This window comes from Seriola aureovittata, chromosome 7, assembly GCF_021018895.1.
Source record: "Seriola aureovittata isolate HTS-2021-v1 ecotype China chromosome 7, ASM2101889v1, whole genome shotgun sequence".
Classification (NCBI taxonomy): Eukaryota; Metazoa; Chordata; class Actinopteri; order Carangiformes; family Carangidae; genus Seriola; species Seriola aureovittata.
The window spans coordinates 12,349,039-12,368,888 of NC_079370.1; the positions used below are offsets into that span (position 1 = coordinate 12,349,039).

Below are 19,850 nucleotides of genomic sequence, written 5' to 3' on the forward strand. Positions count from 1 at the left end.
ATATCTTGAATATTCTTCTAAATGTTTTATTGTTATATTTTTCTAATTTTTCTTTCAGTTTTGCCATGGGAGATGTGAATTTTCTTTATTTTCAGTTGTCTTATAAGTTTAACTGACAAACAGGCTTTGTGGCTCAAAGATGTCATGTCACAAACATCCTCAAACATAATTCTTCAAAAAAAAAGAAATAAAAAAGAAAAAGGTGTTGTCATTGTTCAGACAGCACAACTGGAAAACAAGGGGCAAAATAGGAGTTAAAAGGTGAAAAATGTAGTAAAATTTGATATTTAATTGAATTAAATAAAAAAATATAATGTTTTATTTTGTGTCATTGTGGCTCTATTGTTAAATCAATCAATAATACATCAAATGAAATGGAGATTTGTGGCAAATCAGTTTCTAGGTCCATGATATATGGCAAAGAAGCAAACCTCCCCCTCTGCTTTAGGTTACTACATAGTGAACTCAGTGACCCCCTACTTGAAACATGCAGTGCAGTATACCAGGATGTATAGATCTCTTTCTCTCTCTCACACACACACACACACACACACACACACACACACACACACAGACACACACAGACACACGCACACACAGACACACACACACACACACACACACACACAAACACACACACAAACACACACATACACACACACTCTCTCTCTCTCACACACACACACACATATATATATATACACACACACACAAAATCTGTCCCCTACTCATCAGATGTATTGGTATTTTCTCCCCTCATAAGACTTTAATTGCGGGTCAGTTATTATGCTGGCTTTTACCGGTATTTTTAGATGTGGAATACCAGGTTGAAGCGCGAGGAGTGGTGGATGCCTTTAAGCGCCTTGCATGTCAGGGATGAAGGGGATACCCTTCCCCCTCTATACATACAACATACACATGAACCCACTGACCCTTCTCCTCAACACGCACACAACAAGCTGTGTCCTTGTTTTGATTGACAATACCTGTCTTTTAGCATTGTAACTATGTACAATCAGTTAGTAACTTCAACACCAGGTGAGAAAACCACCCCCTCTTGTTGTCCAAACACTATAATGTTTAACCTTTGGTAATAGTAAACCAAGGGAAAGGTTCCTGTTTGTGTAGGCTATACATAACAGAGACCAGGTCAACAGAAAAAAGCTTTCCACCCCCAACAGCATTCCTCTGCAGCACATGAACCCAATGAACCTCCTCTGAGTTCATGAGAGCTGAAGACCACCCCCACCATTTCCATCTCCCATCCCCCTAAGTTCCATCCCCCACCTGGTGTATGTGTTTTTTTTCTCCATCGTCTTCTCATTATGGTCCCTCGTATTGACTTGCTTGAGAACTCAATAGGAAGGACATTGTTAAGCCTAAGCCCATGGATGGTGCTGTTGTTGAGGAAATGGGTCAAAGTGCAGTACTTCCAATGGGTCCCGAGTATGGCTAATAAAGCCTTGCTCAGGTAGGTCACTCAAGGCAGAAATGGAGTTAAGCACATCTGGAATAAAATGTTGTGTTACATCTGAAGTTACAATATGGTGTAAAGGATTTGTAGATCTACTGTTGACGCTTATGTCCTCAAAGGACATGCTGGCCGATGCTGCAGATGATCCTGTGGTTTATGTCAGGACGAGGCTAAAAGAGATCAATGAGAATATATTCAGTTATACTGAATATAATAATGTCAACATGACTTTACCTTTAAGTCTTACTCATTGTGAAAGCACACAGGCTTTCAGGTAGTGAAAGCATGCACGAGTTTCTGTAAGGCCAAATGCACAAGCAGGTGTGGTGAGAGCCAGACACCACAACAGAAATCTGATCTGCCTGAGGGAAGACAGGGACCTAAAGAGAGACTAAACTGTAAACTGTCTCCCCACTCTCATTGCGGAGGCCGAGCAACATATCACGTTTCACCTGGAAACCAGGACAGCTGGGAAACAATTACACATTGCTGCTGCTGCGTCCTCTCTGCACTGCACCTGTCTGCCAGCCTGTCTGTCTGTCTGTCTGAAGCTGCCTCCACATTAGAGAATTTATCATGGCATATTGCTGTTGAACAATTGTGATGGAGGAACAAGATGAAATTTTGTGTGTGGCTGCAAATGCCTCAGTGCCTCCACAGTGCAGTTCATATTTCAGGGCATGACAAGCTGGCACAGTACCACTAAATGATCATTGTTATTATTATTATTCCTTTTCAAATTTAAAGCATGAATAATTTGGTTTGAAACAGCCTAGCAGCAAGTGATCACTTAGCTCGACACAATTATCGACCACTATCACTCTGTCAATCATACAGATGGATTCTGCATTGGCATTGGTAGAGCAGCATTTTTATAACATTCCCTTGTCAGATCATGTAACTCAGCTCTGCTTCAATAGTTGTAGGACCATATTTATGTTAACATATAATCTGACTATAAATGACTACATGCCAGTTGAAAAAAAGCATTGACGCGTATTCAAAACCAGTCACACTCCATCCTTCTGCCAAGCCTGCAACGTCTCTTCCTTCTCACATTTGCAGTGGGATCTTCACATGTTGGAGAGACGCTCCGCTGCTAGATTTGTGAATGAAATCAAATGGCACGCCCCCTGCGCAGGCGTAGCCAATGGCGTATGAAAAATATTCTAACCACGCCCGTCTATGGAGCGCTGAGCGACCAATGGGAGAGCGGCGAAGGTTACCACTGTTGCATAATTTGGCTGAAGCGCTTCACGTTTGAGCGGACTGGTACACAGTGTGAAAAGAGCAGGAGAGACAGACAGAGGAGGCGGAAGTAGTACCAGAGATGTGAGTTCATGTTAGAAGTATTCATCACCAATAAAACAGATTACCCTCAATAACATACACAGAGCAGTTATTAGTTGAGAGTACCGACTTTAACGTTTGAAGTCCTCCGTCCTTCCTTAGTGATGTGATGACAAAAAACATCCACACACTAATTATACCACCACACATTATTGAGCCTTTAGATCACAGATGGAAAATATTAATCTATGGACGTTTGTTCTAGGTTTTTAACAAAAAGTATGAACGAGCTCCAAAATCACAAAAACAACTGTAATCGATACTTTATTAGATAAAGCAAGAGATAACTAACTAATTACTGGGAAGGCCTGTGTAATGGTCAACATTTTTACATTGACTAAATCATCTAGATGGATGAATAAGGCAGTGGCTCTTCCAGACTAGCCATTCACTGTGCACTAAGTGATGTAACCTTTGCAGTTTTATTTTAATGTTTTAAATTTATCCTTGACTCCACAATGTGATGTAATCCAGATCAAAAGACTCTTGGCTGGATTGCCACTGATTTTAAAGGGAACTCCACCCTGAATCACACAATTTAGATGTATTGCCTACTTCAGTGATTAAGTTAAAAAAAAAAAAAGAAAAAAAAAAGGGAGTAGTTCAATTTATAAAGCTCATCTGAGCATCATACTTTAATTGGCAGTTTTTCCATTGATGATGAAAACATCCATTGAATCACGTGCTCACAAACCAATCTTTGCAGTGAGAATTAATGACAATGTAAATTCAGTTTTAGGGTGGATTTTCCGTTTGAGGAATCAGCCCAACATGTCACGTGGAGAGGGCTCCCCCTTGTGTTCAAAATGTAACAAGTCAATAAAGTTTGTGAACATGATGTTCAGTTTGTGTAACCTTTGTAATAGAGACATAGGCAACTGTAAATTCTAAACATGCATTTTTAAAAAATACATAATTCATAGCCGGTCTTCGTTCAGGCGACAAAAACAATCATATATGTAAAGAATAAATCATTTTCTTACGAAGAATGATGCAACATTATATAACCCTAACACACACATGCTGAACACACCTGCTATAAAGGCTACACTGCATTTCAATTTACGGACTTGGGTCATTGTTGGTTATATAGAGAACTGAAAATAAGAACAGGCCTCTTATCATTCAAGTATAGCAAACCATGACAGCCAGTGTATTAACATGCTCACTAATATCCTGGTTTTGATCTTATTTGGGATTTGGTTCACGAGAAAATGCATCATTTCAACACTGTCTGATCATCTGTGTGCTGTTGTGTCTTGATTTATCACCATCTCAGCCTTTGTCTTCTTTGTCAGAAACCTGGAGTTTACATGCCACAGTATCCTGGTTTCCATTGGAGTCTTCCAGGTAGCATATTCAGGAGTCTCAAAACCAGGATAAGATATTTACATGTGCCACACACTCATGACCAGAATACAAGTGCACATGCGCAGTGAGACAATGAGCCAGACTGCGCAATACCAGGACCATGAAATTTACATTTACATTTCAAAACATGGTCTGTGAAAAAAAGGATATGGACTCCCCATATGAAAAATAAAAAAATGCAAAAATCACAAACTATGTACTGTATGTATAATATGCAACACAACTATTGTATATTTGATTCTGACAAATTTAATACACATTTCATAATCATATTTGGAGCTGCAATGACTGAATTAATATATCAGCTGATCAGCAACAAATTTATCAGCAACTGTTCTGATACTTGATTTATTATTTCAGTCACATTCTCTGGTTTCAGCTGCTTAAATTTCACCTTGTTTAATAACATATTTTCAAAACAATTATTTGACTAACAAAAGAAATAATAATAATAATAAAGAAAAATAATTGTCAGATTTATTGATAATAAAAATAACTATTAATTGCATAATGTGTGTAAACAGAGAGACTAGCCTACATATTAAACATTAACAGATTTATTCATTCAAAATTGCTGTTTTCTAGTCCGATGGTTCCCAACCTGGGGATCATCCTACAAGGTATTTTGGAGATGAATGACGGGGTTACGAGACGACTAATTTGCCGGGACTTTTAGAAGGCAATTAAAAACAAAAAATTCTAAATTAAAATATGAAATATGTTATATTGAAAAAAATGAAGATGTACAGTAAATAAATGGTGTCCCTCACGTATACTGTAGATCATATACAATACACATTTGCAACAGTACAGTGCAACAGTACAACATTATTTCAGTATACAGTATGAACAGCAAATCAAACAATCTGTCAAATGAAAATCATCAGACATGAGCAACATGCAGCAAGGAGTCCAAAGGAATTATTGCCTTGTATTTAGTAATAAATACTGTACCAGCCAGTGTGATACATCCTCGTCCTCTTCGCTTCTTCTCATTCTATTTTAAATGAGGATAAATAAGTTCAGGTGAAGTTTACTGTCAAACTGAAGCAGCCTCCTCTCACCCAGCAGGATTTCTGCAACACTTTGTCCCTTTCAGAAAGTTTGGAGAGTAAGTCTCCTCTTCTCAGATTCACACATTTCCTTGTCTCCTCTGTCGTGATCTGTGCGTTTTTGCATCATATGGCACCTTTCTGTCTTTCTCCCTATTTTTACACTCTGTTGTTCCCATGCAGTAACCTTCTCCTCTCAGCCCTGCACTCTCTCCCTCTCACCCTCCTTTCAGTAACTAACACTGAATTCATTCTCACTCGCTGGTCTGTTTGGAGTCTCGTCTCTCCCTGATTTCTTCTCTCTCTTCTCTTTTCATACCTTCTTTCTCTCCATCTGTCTCTTGCTCTGGTGCCCTGTATGCCAGAGTGGATTCAGCATGTAACATCCACAGTCTGGCTGTTAAACAGAGCTGTGGCAGGTGGGATCGCTGGACCCAGTCAGTCTCCCCTCCTTCTCTCTCTCTCTCTCTCTCCCTCTCCCTCTCTCTCTCTCTCCCTCTCTCACTTGCTCCTCATTTCTCTGTCCACTTTTATTCATTTCTGTGTATGGACAAGTAGGGCTAATATGGGTCTTTTTATACTTCTAATGCTTCTGTGTTTCCAGTGGACAGCTGCCCCTGCTGCTGGTAAGCTCTTCATTAACATAATCGGCATCATGCAAGATTTCTCTCTTGCTTTGGTATTCGTGTGTTAGCTTGTTTGGGTGTTTCAGTGTGAGCTGTAGTAGTGGAGCAGTAGTAAAATCCAGAAATAACAATCGGATTTGAGCAGTATTTGAGGACTACAGTAGTGCTGTAGTTAAGAATTAACGACTTGTTGTTTAGAATTGTACTGGATTGGTATTAAAAGCAGAAGTGGCTGTAGATTAGAAGCGATGAAAATATATTACAGGGTTAAATGAAATAGAAAATGTTTAATCTGATGCTTTTAAAATGGTCAATGTTTATTTAATGTTATATTTGAGACATTTAGAACCATTGTGAACTGGAAGAATGAAAACTGGCTAAAAGTGGAGTTTTGAGAGTTTTTCTCTCTTATTCTTTTTCAGATGAAATCACCTGGACTTACACTGGTGAGTTCAAGTTCAAGTTTATTTGTAGAGCAAACCCCCATGTAAAAGCAACATAAAGTGTTGTAAAGTGTTTTTTTTTGTAGAAAGTAAGTAGAAAATAAGACATAAGATAGTCTATATATGTTGTATGTATGTCAGATATTATGTATATTCTGATTGAGTTCTGTGATAAAGAGGTAACAAGTAGAGATATTTGAGAAGTGGAGTGATATGATTGTCTAACGCAGGATGATTTACATCGAGAAGTCGACAAGTTTTCCTGAAAAATAACTGCAACTATCTGACTGAATGAAACTACTCATACTTTTCACTCTGACTTCACTGCACGTCATTGAAAGCTGTGTCGCTAAAACATTATAACTATCATAAAAGCTTGTGTAACTTGGGTAGGATTTGTGCCTTTTCCCCTCATATCTTCCACCCCTTGTCCCTCTGTTTTCCTCTCCTTCCCCCTCTGTCTGTATTAGTTACAGTTCAACAAGCTGGCATGAGCACAGCAGTCACACAGAGATGATGAAGGGGTGGAGGGAGACAGAGAGGAAGAAAGCAAGAAAAAGGCTTAGAGAGAGGCTGGAGGAGGGAGGCAGGTGCACAGGGATGAAGCAGGCGAGAGTGGGGAGAGGGTGGTGGACAGAGAGAGGGAGATGGGACGGGATGAAGCAAAAGCATACCAAATCATGCCCTGTATTGTTGCAGCGCACAAAAACCTATGTGTTTATTGTTCTGTGGATGCACACTGGCTGCCTTTGCCGTGGACAATGACATTGTGGGAATGAATGGGGCACACAGACTACCACTCTCTGTGTGCATTCAGGAGACCAACACCAATGTACAGTACATACAGAATGCACAGAAAACTGTAGAGGCTGTGCCTGGAGCAAACTGGTATCTATACATTGTGTGTTTAGGCATTATTATAATAGATCCAGAGGCAAGTGTACTGTACAGAACACATCATGTAATCTCAGAGTAGTAGCTTGTATGTTGAGTGATTGTTTCCTGAATTTAGATGCATTTCATTTGTTATTCATTTGTCGAGAAGTTTCCAAAGTAAAAGTGATTCACCTTCGGTCCATACAGCGCTAGAATGAGTGAGGGCGTGTGTGAGGCATGTTGTGTGACACAGCGTTGCATGATGTGGCTGTTACTGAGCTGCTAGCTGGAGCGGAAAGTCAGTTTTGTTATGCATTTTTGTTATGCACGCATTTTGTCACACGGAAGAGCAGAATTACACGATTTCAGAGATACTTCTTTCCACGAGAGATGGAGAGTTGTGTAAAGTAATCGAGGGAAAGTCAGTCTCACGTTCCATCATTGTCCTCATCATGCTCTGAGCGAGTGAGGGAATCTGCATATGTGTGTGTGTGTCTTTGTTCCTAGCTGTATTCAGGACAGCGGTAGCATGCTAGGAGAGGTAGAGCAGGCGCACCGGGTCAGAATTTTCGGCCTCCGGTTACCATGGAGACCTCCATGACGACCAATAGCAGGGCTGTGGGACTCACTTTTGAAGTTGAGTCCTGGTGTGGGGCTTTGCTGTGGAGGGCAGTGAGGGGTGGGGGGTGGGAGGGCAGGGAACAGATTAGAAGTGTGAGCTGGGGGTTGCAGGCACTGGGAGATGTGGTATGTGTTTACATCACTGATGTAGAGTCCCCTCCTCACATTGTATGTGTGTGTGAAAGGGAGAGGGGATGAGGGGAAGGACTGGGCCTACCATAATTACTCATAATTACTCTATGTATAGATGAAGTTGTTGACGACTGAGTTACAACCAAACCATGATCCATGGCTTACAAACGTGGTACAGTACTTGGGATACATTCTGTCTTACCTTTTTCTTCAACTTTTTTTTTTTTTACATAAAACATGCTTGTCATTAACATTGGATACTTGTTTTTGCACACTACTGACACATTTTTTTCTGGGTAAAATGTGTCAGTGGTGTGCTGGTTTTCTAAAGCATTCTTCTCTTTGCAATTGAAATTCAGATTCTTTGACTCACATGTCACTCTCTTTTTCATTCAGACTCCTTTTTTCTAACTTTCTTTTATCATGCAATTCAGGAGACCAGTCTCTTTTTTTCCCTCTGTGTACCGAGGCCTAAATCACTTTATCCCCTCCCACATGACTTCTTAATATTCCTCTGTCCAACTGTTAATTAAATTCTTAATTTTCAGTGTTTCAGTTGTTGTATGAGGATGAAAGGTCTGCTAATTAATGTGAAAATATGTTGTCAGATATAAGCTCACGTGCTGCTTTTTAAAAGTACTATTACATTTTTAATTTCTGAATTTCTCATCAGGAATCAGAGTTGCCATTTTAATTTTCCTGCTGAGTTTTTAGATATTGGAGAACTATATATAAAGAAATTGGTAATTAATCCTCAGTGTTATGACCACAAAAACATATTTAATTTTTTTTGTTTTTTCCTGCCATGAAAAACGCATCAATTTTTACACATCAATATTCAGTCATAAACCTTAACATCTAGGGAACAGTAATTCCATCTGTTTGCAATGTAGCTCTTAACAAGACAAATAAATATGTTAAAGAAGCAAATCATTTGATTTGGACATTTGATTCAACAATGATCATGGAACGAGTTTATTCATATAGAAAACATTTTTATTATCTCATCTGAATGTCAGGCTATTTAGTGAAAAATCTACCAATGTTATGGTAGATGTGAGTGGCTCAGTGTGTTTGGTTTGTTTTTGCTTTTTTTGTTCTAATTTTTTATGTTGGTAAAAATCACCACCAGAGAACATCAAGGAATAATTGTCCTGCATAATTAAAGACTGATCAATGGAGGCTTTTCACCAGATGACTCGGAGTCAGTGGACTGTGTGATTGGGTGACATCATTTTTCTCCTGTCCCTTCTCCTGTCAAAGGCTTGGTGGGTCAGTCTGAGTGGTCCGCGTATTTCCCTGACTGCCGTGGTACATCTCAGTCCCCAATTGACGTGGTAACCACCCTGACGAAATATGACCCCAGTTTGATCCCTCTGACCCCGCTGGGCTACAGTCAGCATGGCAACAAGCCCTTCACTCTGTACAATAATGGACACACAGGTAACTATAGCAGCAGATTTCCAGCTCCTAACATAACCCTCTCCCAGGTATCCCAGCAGCTTTACGGTTGATCTATTTATACTGCACCATCTTCAAACATATCCTAGCAGTAAACTTTTTACTGCCCATGGATAGAGAGATCAGTTAAAATAAAAAAATATATATAATCACTTTTAAGAAGTTTCTCATCAGAGAAGCCAGTTAGAAGGAAGAAGTCAACTGTTTTGTTTCATCTGTCTCTCCATCAGCTGTGATTGAGCTGCCAGAGTGGATGGGACTGGGGGGGCTGCCCTGGCTCTTTACAGCTGTACAAATGCATCTTCACTGGGGCAGCGGCGGCCCGAGCCATGGGGGCAGTGAACACACCATCAACGGACTGAGTGCAGATGCAGAGGTACCCTTAAACACAGCCAAATGTAAACAGTAAAATCCACAGACAAACTACAAGAGGAGTCACAGCCAATCTGAGTCACAGCCAGGAGTAAATGGCAGCCGCGGTCACATGGTGTGATAACAGTGGTTGTCTGAAAACGTCAAGATTTTATACAAAAGAATGAACTGAAGTCCCCAGCTGCTTAAGGGAATTGTTTTTTTTAAATGACTCAGATGCTTAGTCAGATAAAGCTCCAATGACCCCCGTTTGAATCAGTCAAGAAGAACGGGCACTCCACAGACAGGATAGCTGGTTATAGTTAAAGGATTGAGAGATGAAGTAACACATATTTGGCTTTGGTCTAAGATTTTCTTTCTAGAGTCGACCAATATTGGAGATTTGGGGCTGATGTCGATGCCGATATTAGGGAGTAAAAAAATTCCGATATCGATATATCGACCCATGTATATATATAAACACTTGCACACTAAACACACTGCCCATATATCTGTGATATATGGGCAGTGATAGGCCAATTTGAAATATTGAAAATAGGTCGGGCTCTATTTCTTTCTTTCTTTTTTCTCTGTTCTCTTCTGTCACTGTTACCCTCTTTACACCTCATACTTTCTTTATCTCTTTCCTGTTACAGTTGAGTCAGCTTGGATCCCTGTTCTGGTTTACTGTGGGATAAAGGATGGCCTTTAGAGCCAGCTTAGAGAGTGGTGCAGAGACAGAGGAGCAACACTCAAGAACATTTTGGCACAGACCCATGATGAGTTGAAAAAAAAAAAAAACCCAAAGAGAGGAATAAATAAATTGTAAAAGCATGTGATTAACCTTTTTAGGAATGGGACAAGATGGAGAAAGAGTCTTCATCAGTCTTTCCTAATCCCTCTTTATTTTTCTGCGGTCATTCTCTCGCAGCCTATCCTCTCTCAGTCTTTCCCTCTCTTTTGCTTATTTTTAACACTCATCCGTCAGGAAGACAACCCAGGATGAGTCTCTCTTTCCTTTGTTTGTCTCCTTCTCATCAGAGTGACTAAACTAGCTGTGCTCTTCCTCTCTCCAGCTTCACGTGGTTCACTACAACTCTGAACTCTACCCCAACATGTCTGCAGCAATGACACAGAAGGACGGCCTAGCTGTTTTAGGAATTCTCATCGTGGTAATAAAAAAAAATTATAAAAGAATAAGAAGAGTAATTATTTTACAATTTAGTATTTTGAGAAATGTAATAAACATCCAAGGCTGAGATTTGGTTTTCTAGACAGGTGAGGAGACGAACCTGGCATTTAACAGCATCCTCAACTACCTGAGCCGCATCAGACATGCAGGTAACACCAGGAAAAAAAATATAAAACTACATCTTTTTGTTTGGCTTACAGTGTCTTTACTGTTCATTAATGATCAAGTGATTTATAAGTTTGTTTTCTTCTACTCGTTCTACAAGATTAGTCAGTGGCATGGATAGTTTTCTCTCACTACTTTGTAATTTGCAGTTTACATTTCCATTTGTGGGTTGATTGAATTCACAGTCACAGTATATTGAAAAGATATGATGACGACTGCGTCAGAAAAAGAAGAGAACTATGTGACTGTAAAACTGTTTTGTTCCAAAGCAAAGCATAGGAAGAAACATGTTGATTCAGGTATTTAAAGATATTGATGAAACAATGATGGAGATAAAAACTGCTAAAACCAATTCTTTGTTATGTTTTGATGACATGTGGCTCCTGAATATAAGCCCTCACATGTTGTCCTTTCTCCTCCTTTCATCCACTGTCAGACCAGAAAGTGCCCATCCCAGCCTTTGACGTCCAATCCCTGCTCCCTAAGGACCTGGGACGCTACTATCGCTACAATGGCTCCCTAACGACGCCGCCCTGCTATCAGAGTGTGATCTGGACGGTGTTCCATGAGAGGGTTCAGATCTCAAAGGCACAGGTGAGTCTGGGACACAGACGCAGCGCACCTGAAGCGTACAGAAGTAGATCCAACTCAACGATCACCTTCCATTTAGGCACTGATAATATTTTCATTCACGGTGGATCTGTTTTTTTTTTTAAGCATAGATATGTTTTATTATCACAGACTGATGACGGACTAAAACTCACCTAAAGGTTTAGTATTATTTGTCTATTTCAACCTACAGTTGTTACTTATTGGCCTCAGAAATTATATTCTCATCATCAAATCACAAAACAGCAAATCATTTCCCAAGCAAATCCTAAACTGAATAATCCTATACTGTTATAAGAAGCGAACCATCAAATAGTACATTAAAGTCTATTATGTGAATTACTGTAAACTAAAAATGTTGTTCTTCATTCCCTTGCACTGGATTTGCTGCAGTGTTTGCTGTTGATGTAATTTTTGTCTCCAAATGGTAGATTTCATTTTGCAAAACTACATTTATTTAGGATTGCATAAAATAAGTATAAGTTATATTAGAGTATAAAACACTGTGCATTTGGTTATCACTTCAGAAACAGGATAAATTTACAGGATTAAGGTAAGTATCCACCTCTTGCTCCTTATTTGTGCCTGAAAAATAAAACTGGATGCAGATTATTCATTAGTAAATTTACTGAACATATAGTTGATGTTTGCTCATTGAATCAACGTACTCAATTTCACTTTATCTATATACTGATAAATGTTGACTGGACTATTCAGTTTCAGGTCAGTCCGTTACTTGAGTTTTCGCTGCTACGTCAGTCGATGAATTTACTTCCTGTTTTAAGTCGACTGCCTCAGGATTGCAGCTGTTCTCACCATCTCGCTCCTCTTCACGTCTCCACTCAAGCTGCTGAAAATGGAAACAATACTTTACTCCAGTAAAGCTGATAATCCCGACAGGATGCTGCTGCAGGACAACTACCGTGCAACACAGCCGCTCAACCACAGGGTCGTCTTTGCTTCCTTCTCTGCAGGTCAGACAGAGCGTACATGAGGAGAAATTCATGATGTGAAAAAATGACACCCACTCGTCCATGTTGACAGCTGACACTAAAGATATGCACTTTCTGTGTTAGGAATCATGTTACTTATAAATTACATACTTAGAATCTTTTCTTTGGTTATTTTATTACTTATTTCATACTTCTTTATTATTATAATATTACCCTATTAGTTTAATTAATAATTAGTATATTCTTAGAGTTTTTCCTTTCAGATTGTGCAAATGTAGAGGTTTAAAAGGTCACAGCCAATCTGCTTTGAGCTCCAGTGTTTTGCCCCAACAACACTCTTACATTGGTGGATTGTGGTGCCAGCCTGCTGCTCATAATGCAAACCACAATAACAAGACAGAGGGTGGCCATGTAGACCAAAGCTAGCAATTAGCACAATCCACGCACAGAGTGGAAAGTGGAATGTGGCGAAAAATGTGGGAATATTAAGGATTACCGGTGACTTTGTCTGAGAGAGCCTTAGGAAGGCAGGAGTAGAGAGACTGACAGAGAAAGAAAGAAAGAGAGAGAGAGAGAGAGAGAGAGAGAGAGAGAGAGAGAGAGAAGGAGAGAGAGAGAGAGAGAGGGTGGCAGGGCAGTGTTTGTTTGCGAGCTGATTAGAGAAAAGGATTTTCGAAAACTAAACACTGACTCCATTGTTATCTCGTAAGTCTAACTGAGAAAAGGGGAGAGGAAAAAGAGACAGAGAAGTGAACGGGGGAGACAGAGTGTTGGACAAAGACAAAGGAGAAAGAATTTGTGTAAAGTGCTCATTGTAGTGAGTGACTGAACTGGAAGGCCTGTGATATCAGCACTGCTGTCAAAGGCAGCAAGACTGACTAGACACAACATTTCCAAACAGCTGAACAGCAAATTCTGTTGAGATAAACCCACAAATCATTGTGTTATGAACTGTGTGACAGAAAAAAACAAACTACTGTGATTTTCTAATGATTTATTCTTTTATATGTTGTAGAAGCATGGAAGGAGCTATCTTCTGGTAAGACCACACAGGATTTTCCTTCATGTTTTTTGCTAAAAATCGAAGTAATTATTTGACTTATGTCAGTGATAATCGTGTCACGTCTTTACATTTATTTACCTATTCTTCTTTATTGTCATGTTTTGAGGAGTTTTTTTCATCCCTCATGCTTCTTTGTGTTTTCTTCTGCAGGTGAAGTCACAGCCATAGTGATAGGAGTGATGTGTGGCTGTGTAGGTCTGGCAGTAATTATTCGCTTCATCGTGAAGACAATACGGTAAGAAATTCGGAGGCATTGCGCGGTTGTGATCTGTTTGCTATTCTGTTTCTACTCTACCCGTGGCTGCAGCAGACACTGGCCACCAGTCTGCTGTTGTTCTGGTTTAACTGGGCAATGTGCTGACACTATGGGAGACGTCACTGTGGAAAAATCCAGTCTCTTCTCATCCTCTATCTCCTATCTCCTGGCAGATTTTTTAGACTCCTCCACCGTGAAACAGTCGTGGTAAACAGGTGGCATACTTGAGCTCAGTACTGACAAAGATGCTCAACTAGCACTAACTGTGCTGTTTGTGACTTCTTTTTGTGCTTATCAGATATCCTTAAGCGCAGATCCTGGATCAAAGCTGTGATAAACAAATATTGTTTAGAGGCAAACTGGGAAAACTGTGATATTTACATAGCTTATGGGCATTTTTTAATCCATGATGAAATACTGTTGTATCTTACAATGAATTATACCAAGAAGCCTGAATGTCTGCAGTCATCTGTGTAGCTCTGCAGGGCTGATACAAACTGATATATTGTATAGCTGGTATTGGTGCATATATCAGCTAATAAGTAATGAGAAATTGCAGCATATACTGATATTATTTTTTTTATGTAATTTATAAACAGTTTCATCATATTTGTTTTATCAACAACTAAATTTCTTCCTGTGGTCATCCACAAGTGGAGGCTGCTGTATAAACTGATAATGAATGAAAATATACACATAGGACAAGTTACAATCATTTTTTACAGTAATAAACACTTAAAATGTACTTACATCAGCTTTCAACCGCATGACAGTTTCTTATAAACCATTTATTATTTTACATTAGTTAGCATTATGACCTTATGAAGATAGGTAGGTACTGCAAGGCAATACAACCTCACTTTGTTCCATACACTTTGATCAGTGCTTTATTAATTCAATAAGGAACGTGTTCGATCAGGGAACTTCTTCAGGCATCGACAAGAAACACCTATTCACAACAGTATATATAATAACTTGATGAATAATGATGCTAAATGCCAGGAGCTTTTTACAAAAAATTGCCAAAATGACATTATTGGTGTGGGCCTTGAAACAGTGTTTGTTGGTCTCTCATGGAAATGTAAAAGCATAATCCTCATGTAAGGTTTCAACATAAAAGTTTAAAGCAGCCCTAGGATCAGCGCTAAGGATAATCTGATCTTCTGACCTCTGCTGCAATAACATGGCTGTTTCCCAATTCTCTCTTATTACTTTCTCCCATAATTACCACTGATTAATGAAAGTATGTGGTGGGTTTCCCCTGTGTCTGACCAGTAAGTGATTTAACCTTTCAACTGTTTTGATCAAGGGTTCCCAAAGTTCCCATATATGTATTTATATCAATTCACGTTATGAATCTTGACTCAAAAATATGATTTTCATTATTGGCTTTATTGTTGTATAGAATATGATGGGTGGAATGAAACCTCTCATCACAACCTTTCTGTAATCTTCTCACACTGTTCAATCTTCATGTGATTACAGTGAAATTATGACCTCCTTTGTTTTTCCTGGTGTCCCCCGGACACCTTGTCAAGGAGCCTTCAGGGGCCCCCCTTTACCTCACTTTGGGAACCTCTGGCTTTCATATTGTAAATCAATCATGTGCAATTATTTTGAAATGTCAACTCTGATCCTTCTATCTAATGAGAGCGGAGGAGGGAGAGAAAATGAGATTTTGAAATATTTGCACACCATCACATTGAAATGTTAAATTTAAGATCTTCTCTCTGTTTCTGGTCATGTGATTCTGTCTTTTGATCTTGTGACAGCTCTACCTCTAGCTGGGACGTCCTGCCCAGTAACCGGCCTGCTCCCATGCCAAGGTCACCGTTCAAAATTATGACCTTTGACCTCAAAATATTAACTTCGACTTCTCAGAGTTAGATTCCTGAACATATGTCTTTGTTTTAACCACTCATTTACAGTGTCTTATAATATTAGGTTAGATCCTAACACCTCTGTTAGAGTATTAGTGTCTAAAGAAATTCCGGACTGTGAGGAAACCTGCTTTTACATTAGAGACTTACAGTGTTGCATCTATCTATCTATCTATCTATCTATCTATCTATCTATCTATCTATCTATCTATCTGTCTATCTATCTATCTATCCATCCATCCATCCATCCGACATACTGTCCTTTTGTCCTCAGTTTTTAAGGCTGATGCTTTAGGAGTTTTGTCAGTAGTCCATTGCCGCCGTGCATCCACAGTATAACCCCCACTGTCCACTGGATGTGAATGTGATGTGTTTTATCATCATAGTAGCTGCCGCGATGGTCTGGCGAGATCAGAGAGTCTCGCCTGTTGCCCTGTTCCCCATCCCACCACTGTCTTTATTTGCTGGGTCTGTTTCTTGTCAGATCAGCTGCTTCTCTAAAGCCAGAAATTTTACTTGTGATGAGTGACACAGACAGCACAAAAAGACAGAGATATTTTAAGGGCTTCTAATATACACTATTCAGGAAGTACTGATACCAGATGGCATGGGATGGTACAGTTATTAAACTACGCAAAGCACATGCAGATATAACATATCAGTTACTACATCTAAACTAGCTGCAAACATATCCTTATGCTTGTAGAACATAAAAACACAGACAAAACAACTCAAAACCGTATTGGAAATGTGGCTGCTGAAGAAAAGACACTATAGTTTTGAAAAGTCGCTCTGCAATGGAGATGTGGCAATCCAGTGGGCATCCTGGTTAACATGTGTCCCTCTCCTAATTTATTCTAATGTGACACATTGTACTAATTTATCCACTTAATGCCATATCACCACTAATTAATTTACAATGTCATCATGTGTTACTTCTCTATTAAACATGCATATCTTATTCTCAGTGTTCTAAAACACTTTTTTTTAATTTGTCTTATTGCAGACCATGTCATTTTATAGTGAACTGGAACCTTAAACTCAGAACTATGTTCTTGACAAAGAGGGACCTCTGCTGGACAATATAACAAACTACACCAACCACTAAGAAATCTATTGTTCAGCCAGTTTTGCAGCATATGGGTTGACTCAGTAGGAATGACTCTTCTATTTGGTGTTTCAGGATGAAGGAGCCAGAGAAAGCAAAGGAGAAAAAACAAGACATGGCTCTGAACTCGACCTCTGAAGCAGAAAAGAAAGAAGAGCCCTCATCGCCTCTTCAGACCGAGCCCTAGCTGACAGCATGGACCACTTCAGGCCTTGTTCAGACACTCAAACGCTCTCTTCTTCCCTCCAGTCATGATGTTATCAATGATCCATGTCTCCTCAGGGGACAGTTAGCAAACATGTTCTCACAACATGTCATAAAAAGCAGCAGGAAAAACCATTTTATAAACAGTGAGGGAAGGATGTAAACTGGACACAGGACAAATCACCTGCTGCCCTGATCTGATTTTTCCACCCAAATTCAGAAAAGTTGGCAGTCTTGGTATCAGACATTTCTTCAGTTTGCACTTGAAGCACATGGTGTAAATATGTCAGTTTGCTGGCTCCGAGTTGTATGTTTGCTCTTGCAATGCCTGGGTTGCATGATTGGTTCATGTAAATACTTTGTAAAATATATATTTTGTTGTTTTTTTCACATTTGGCTGTTATTTCATCTTGTTCATCCTGCCTTGAAACACAAACACACTGTACTGTATGAAATGTTATAGACTCGTTTATTGTTTAAGTAATAATCAATATAATGTTGACATTAAAACACACAAGAGTTAAAGCAGAGTAAACTAAAATTGTATGATTAAAGTCTAAAGTGATTTGAAGCACGTTTGATTTGTATATAGTGATGCTGTCCGAACATATTGGCTCTGAATTTAAATCAGCAGATTATGTTGTAAATGGATGAGTTATATTTATCTACATGTGTTCATTCTCTTGGAAGAATGATTTTCGGTGCCATATCATTGTCTGAATGATGTTTTTGCTGTATATAAATTGTCAGTATGGGCACCACATTAAAACACCTGAATGTCCAACTCAGCTGTTTTTTTCATTGTCTGTGACTAACATTATCTGGATCAGATTACAGCTTTTTTTTCATTAAGATACAAAGTAGCCTGAATTTTACAACTCTGTGTGTTTGTAGTAGTTGTACTGCAGCACATACAAGGAGCAGTGACTCAGACGTAGCTCCTGTTGAAGAAAATTGTGAGTTCGGATCTTTGCAGGTTGCAGGGGAAAACTGAAGGGTAAAAAAAAAAAAAACACTCCATAACTGTTTTGTGTGAAATCCTGACCAGTAGAAGAAAAGACTGAATGACTGAGGGAAAGAAATGGGAAGCACAAAGAGAAGAGAAATGTGAGCTAAGAGTGTATGTGTAGTGTATTAATCACACTTTATTTTATCTATCTAACTTATTTCACAATTGAAACTGTTGTGAATAAAGCCATTACATCACCTGGGTAAGCTGCAAAGGAATTGCCCTTCTTGAGATAAATAAAGTCTGAATTACATCACAATTTCATTTAGGGTTTGACAAATACTAAATTAGGCCATGTCATTATTGAATGTTGAAGGAAAACAAAAGTAGGCCAAGCACCTGTAGGTTTATCTGATTACACATTTATACATCTATTTCCCAGATTTATTTATTTATCATACATTCTATGTATTCACGTCCGGGAATGTGCAAAATTTTAGGGTTACTTTTCTAGACTCTCACTATGAATGCTTTGGTCAGAATTTGACTATTTAATCTCGTTCTGCATATGTATTTGTGATCGTGTGATCGGAAGGTGTGGTTTCGTAATGAGAGCTGCTCATCACTGCGCTGTGGTTTGCTCTCTGCTACCTGCTGAGCTAATGTGGAAAACTCTTGAATCGTGATTAATATGAGAGTTCAGGCGGTCAGCACACCTGTACCATCTGGTGAGTAACATATCTGTACAGAGAAGTGAGCCAAACACAGAGGTCTGAAACAAGACAATGAGGAAGTTGTAGTTATATTTTACTTCTGAAAGCAGGTTTATTTTTACACAGAAGCCTATACTCATTACCTTTGTCTGCTTAAAGTGATGATTTTATTGTGATTTAATCTGACATTAAACTAATTTTACATTTTCCGTTATTTTATATCAACTTAGTTTTCTGGTTAAAGGGTTGTTCTGTCCAAATTAACCAAATACAGAATATTACCTTTCCTGCCTCTTTCAGTGTCTTGCGATGCAGTTAGTTTGGTTTTATTTTTCCTGGTTCTGAAATATTCATCGCCACCTAAACATCTGTATTCTGAAATATGTATCATTGCTTGTAAATATCATTCAAACCAAGACTTTCTTAAAGTTTCAGTAGACCATCACTTTAGTAGAATACACTGGGAATGGAAGAAATGTTTTCCTATTTTCAGTGAGATTAAACTGAATAAAATGATCATACCAATATTCTATATGTTTTTACACATGAAGAGTGTGTGCATGTTAAACTGAGAGTTACACATTTTAACACTTACATTAGATGTGAAGCAGTTCAGTTTATTAAATCAATATATACAAATAGGAATATGTAGAGGAATGACTGTAGAACTAATGTGAAATTCTCTAAATCTTCATCACTCTAATTAGGCCCCCTTCTCTAACCAAACAAGATTGTATTTGTATTAATGACACCATAGAACTAATAATTATTGTAGCCTACATTAAGTAGGTGCACTGGGGGGGGGGGGGGGGGGGGGTCCAGCCTGTGGATATAATAATACATAGACAGTGACAGCATCAAATTAAAAGACAAATATACTACTGGTACTTCATTTAGTCAGAATCTACTAGAAGTCTTTTTCATTCACATCTAGGTTTTCACATATTTCTGTTCATTAATACCCACATGAACATGAAACCTTGAAGTAGTCTTCCAATAAA

General features: G+C 38.8%; 1 protein-coding gene across 4 annotated transcripts; it reads left to right on the forward strand.

Annotated features, from left to right (window-relative positions):
• The first annotated feature begins 5,309 nt into the window (after window positions 1-5,309).
• ca14 (carbonic anhydrase XIV) lies at window positions 5,310-17,971 on the forward strand. Of its 4 annotated transcripts, none has more exons than XM_056381859.1 (13): window positions 5,310-5,873; window positions 6,296-6,319; window positions 9,209-9,388; window positions 9,637-9,782; window positions 10,834-10,929; window positions 11,032-11,098; window positions 11,551-11,708; window positions 12,571-12,697; window positions 13,692-13,715; window positions 13,890-13,974; window positions 14,169-14,202; window positions 15,768-15,821; window positions 17,059-17,971. In XM_056381859.1, the coding sequence occupies exons 1-12, from the start codon at window positions 5,606-5,608 to the stop codon at window positions 15,777-15,779; spliced, it is 1,221 nt and encodes a 406-aa protein (XP_056237834.1). In that variant the 5' UTR covers window positions 5,310-5,605; the 3' UTR covers window positions 15,780-15,821; window positions 17,059-17,971. The 4 variants fall into 4 exon arrangements, with proteins under 4 accessions (XP_056237834.1, XP_056237831.1, XP_056237833.1 ...); XM_056381856.1 differs by having other exon boundaries at window positions 5,317-5,873; window positions 14,169-14,210; XM_056381857.1 differs by lacking the exon at window positions 14,169-14,202 and having other exon boundaries at window positions 5,320-5,873.
• The last annotated feature ends 1,879 nt before the right edge of the window (window positions 17,972-19,850 follow it).

Coding starts and splice junctions, on each gene's coding strand:
- ca14 (XM_056381856.1), top strand. CDS start 5,606: ATGCCAGAGTGGATTCAGCATGTAACATCCACAGTCTGGCTGTTAAAC. Junction 10,930..11,031: donor TTTTAGGAATTCTCATCGTG/GTAATAAAAAAA, acceptor TTGGTTTTCTAG/ACAGGTGAGGAGACGAACCT. Junction 13,716..13,889: donor ATGGAAGGAGCTATCTTCTG/GTAAGACCACAC, acceptor TTTCTTCTGCAG/GTGAAGTCACAGCCATAGTG.